Consider the following 4,665-nt stretch of genomic DNA (forward strand, 5'->3'; position numbering starts at 1 on the left):
GGACAGCTAGATTTTGGAATTCCCTTCCTGCTATCTGCTTCCCTTGCTGTACTGATCGGCAGATGTTTAAATGTAATGTAAACCAACATCTTGTTCGTCTTCCTTAAGTGTGGCCCTAAATAGTAGCCCCTCATACCCAAGTGGTGATATGTCTTGTTTAGGAAAAAATGTGAGTGAAAGAAAAAAAATTAATTAATTTTAGTCTCTCCCCTCATGAACGAACTTTCTCTCCCTAATGAAACCTTTGAAACTGCAATAAGTCTCAATTGTTCCATGTATGAGTTTTATTCGTCTATGTTTAACACCCGATCAGCAGCTACTAGACGACAGCCTGTATACGGAACAGGCAAAACACATGGAAAAGGGAAATCAAAGAATGAAGACCAGACTGCGAACGTATGTGAAAAAGATTTTTATTAGGTTGTTCCCAAATTTCGTAAACGATCCAAATTTTACTCGGCGTCTTTTACCCTTTCTGAACCCATCGCTTGTCTCTGGATCAGATAGACACAATTCTCGTCCGATGTCACAATGCGCTTCCAAAAACGCTAGTTCTATAGATTGCTGAGCAATTGAATTTTACTCGTCTGTTAGCTTGTGCTTCAGTGAGTTCGTGCGGATCTTGACACGACTTTTTGCGAACAAAATCAAGTTGCTTCAAGTGTCGGTGAATTGTCAATTTGCCAATTCCAAGCTCATCAGGCAATTCTCGGGTGTTTGATGAAGTCGCAATGTCCAACCCGGTTTGCAAGTCTTCATCGTCCAACTGTAACAGCTGCCCTGAACGAGGCTTTTCCTCAAGACTCATGTCGCTATAATCGAAACGCTTGTGCCATTTTGATAACGACGCATATGAAATTGTTCCTTCACCTTCGGCAGCAAAGGTCTCTTCTGTGGCTTTCCTGGTTGAAAGAACTCGCTTCTAGCAGCAACGAATTTGAACTCACAGTTCAATTTTATCAATTGCCATCTGGAATAGAAAGATGAAGAAACCACAGAAACGCAAAAAAAACAAAAAAAAAACAACAGCAACAACAAAAAAAGCACCCCCCTCCAAAAAACAAAAACAATTAAAAAATTGCATAAAAAATTAATTTTTCGCAAGTGCGCATTTGTTGAAGGTGACGTGTGCAAATATTTCGTTCAACATTATGTTTTATTGACGGCGTATGCACCAGGATACTTAAAGCTTTGCTCAACATCTTTTGAACTCCACAAGAGAGCAACTCCGCGAACACCTACGGTGGATAGCAACTTTAATCAAGGAGAGAAAAGAATCCAACATAATAATGAATTTAACTTTAAATAATTTTCGAAATATTCTGTTTCTTCCTGACAGAAATAATATTTCTGAACATTGTTTCTAGTTAGTTTTGCAACCGAAAATCGAGAAATAGATGAAAACTTTGATATAATTATGCACGTTGTTCGGTAGGACACAAACTTTCGAGGCGGTTCGAATCGTAGAAGCAGACAATGTAGGAATCTAAGTGAATATTTCCTTGAGATTGACCGTTCGTCGACCTTTCTTTTATAAGAATTAATTTTAACCTTTCCTTTTTAAGAATTAATTTTAGCCTTTTTTATAAGAATTAATTTTAACTTTTCTTTTATAAGAATTAATTTTAGTCTTTTTCATAAGAATTAATTTTTAACTTTTCTTTTATAAGAAATAATTTTAACTTTTCTTTCATAAGAATTAATTTTAACTTTTCTTTCATAATAATTAATGTTAACTTTTCTATAAGAATCAATTTTAACTTTTCTTTTATAAGAATTAATTTTAGCCTTTTTTATGAGAAATAATTTTAACTTTTCTTTTATAAGAATTAATTTTAGCTTTTCTTTTATAAGAATTAATTTTAACCTTTTTTATAAGAATTAATTTTAACCTTTTTTATAAGAATTAATTTTAGCCTTTTTTATAAGAATTAATTTTAACTTTTCTTTTATAAGAATTAATTTTAATCTTTTTTATAAGAATTAATTTTAACCTTTTTTATAAGAATTAATTTTAACCTTTTTTATAAGAATTAATTTTAACCTTTTTTATAAGAATTAATTTTAGCCTTTTTTATAAGAATTAATTTTAACCTTTTTTATAAGAATTAATTTTAGCCTTTTTTATAAGAATTAATTTTAACCTTTTTTATAAGAATTAATTTTAGCCTTTTTTATAAGAATTAATTTTAACTTTTCTTTTATAAGAATTAATTTTAATCTTTTTTATAAGTATTAATTTTAACCTTTTTTATAAGAATTAATTTTAACCTTTTTTATGAGAATTAATTTTAATCTTTTTTATAAGAATTAATTTTAGCCTTTTTTATGAGAATTAATTTTAACTTTTCTTTTATGAGAATTAATTTTAATCTTTTTTATAAGAATTAATTTTAATCTTTTTTATAAGAATTAATTTAAGCCATTCTTTTATATGAATTAATTTTAGCTTTCCCCACGGAACGAACTTTCTCTCTCCAATAAAACCTTTGAAACTGCAAGAAGTCTCCATTGTCTCATGCGTGAGTTTTATTTGTCTTAAGTTAACAAAATTTAAACAACCACTGAACCATGCAGTTATTCAGATCAACGGCCACACACATGGAAAATAACGATCACAGAATGAAGACCGCGCAAGTATGTAAAAAATATTTTCGTTAAATGATTTGTGTTCACTGGCAACAAAAAGTGCAACAAGTACTCCTTTGTGTGTAATGACTATGTGTGAATGGTTTGTTTAAGTTTTCTGTTAATTTTTGTGTTGCAAAAATGTTGCATTTGATGTTTAAGACGGTCTGGATATTGAAATCCACGTGCATGGCATTTTTCGTCTTTATTTCGAAGACTTCATCAGAATAAAATTTTAATTGCTAATAAAAATAAACAATAAATATTATCATGTTGAATCGAAACAAGGCACAGTGCTATTGATACGTAATGTGAATTGGGGGTTATGCCTACAGGGACAATCTAAGTAGGGAGTTAAGCAGCTAGATGTTTGTTCACATTACATTTAGACTTCTGCATGTTAGTACAGTCGGAGAAGGAGTATACTGAGAGGGAATTCCAAAGTCTAACAGACCGAGAGAAAAAATTTTCAGAGTAGATGGATCTCCTGCATCAAGTGACCCCTGCAGTGAAGGCGTGGGATTTTGCTGCTTGTCGGGCTAGTCAAGGATATCCACCTCCATGGGAAACCAGTGCTACGAATTCGGCGGAGCACATTCCAACACATCTCTAAAACATATATTCTAAATATATCCATGACGAGAAGAAAAACGCGGAGAATAAAATTACAGTATAACACATTTATATACAGTTGACAATGTACATCATAAAATTACAGTTAACACATTTATATACAGTTGACAATGTACATCATAAAATTACAGTTAACACATTTATATACAGTTGACAATGTACATCATAAAATTACAGTTAACATTTATATACAGTTGACAATGTACATCATAAAATTACAGTTAACACATTTATATACACTTGACAATGTACATCATAAAATTACAGTTAACACATTTATATACAGTTGACAATGTACATCATAAAATTACAGTTAACACATTTATATACAGTTGACAATGTACATAATAAAATTACAGTTAACATATTTATATACAGTTGACAATGTACATCATAAAATTACAGTTAACACATTTATATACAGTTGACAATGTACATCATAAAATTACAGTTAACACATTTATATACAGTTGACAATGTACATCATAAAATTACAGTTCACACATTTATATACAGTTGACAATGTACATCATAAAATTACAGTTAACACATTTATATACAGTTGACAATGTACATCATAAAATTACAGTTAACACATTTATATACAGTTGACAATGTACATCATAAAATTACAGTTAACACATTTATATACAGTTGACAATGTACATAATAAAATTACAGTTCACACATTTATATACAGTTGACAATGTACATCATAAAATTACAGTTCACACATTTATATACAGTTGACAATGTACATCATAAAATTACAGTTAACACATTTATATACAGTTGATAATGTACATCATAAAATTACAGTTAACACATTTATATACACTTGACAATGTACATCATAAAATTACAGTAAACACATTTATATACAGTTGACAATGTACATCATAAAAGTACAGTAAACACATTTATATACAGTTGACAATGTACATCATAAAATTACAGTTAACACATTTATATACACTTGACAATGTACATCATGAAATTACAGTTAACACATTTATATACAGTTGACAATGTACATCATAAAATTACAGTTAACACATGTATATACACTTGACAATGTACATCATGAAATTACAGTTAACACATTTATATACAGTGTACAATGTACATCATAAAATTACAGTTAACATTTATATACAGTTGACAATGTACATCATAAAATTACAGTTAACACATTTATATACAGTTGACAATGTACATCATAAAATTACAGTTAACACATTTATATACAGTTGACAATGTACATCATAAAATTACAGTGAACACATTTATATACAGTTGACAATGTACATCATAAAATTACAGTTAACACATTTATATACAGTTGACAATGTACATCATAAAATTACAGTTAACACATTTATATACAGTTGACAATGTACATCA

General features: G+C 29.3%; 1 protein-coding gene across 1 annotated transcript in view; it reads right to left on the reverse strand.

Moving 5' to 3' along the window:
* Window positions 1-408: 408 nt before the first annotated feature.
* LOC145255617 (uncharacterized) overlaps window positions 409-4,665 on the reverse strand; it is an 89,675-nt gene continuing 85,418 nt past the window's right edge. The window contains exon 2 of the mRNA XM_080114138.1: window positions 409-970. Within this exon, the coding sequence (XP_079970264.1) occupies window positions 960-970 (11 nt within the window). The 3' untranslated portion in view covers window positions 409-959. The remainder of the gene's footprint in view (window positions 971-4,665) is intronic.

This window comes from Euprymna scolopes, chromosome 31, assembly GCF_053919585.1.
Source record: "Euprymna scolopes isolate OS-2025 chromosome 31, ASM5391958v1, whole genome shotgun sequence".
Taxonomy (NCBI): domain Eukaryota; kingdom Metazoa; phylum Mollusca; class Cephalopoda; order Sepiida; family Sepiolidae; genus Euprymna; species Euprymna scolopes.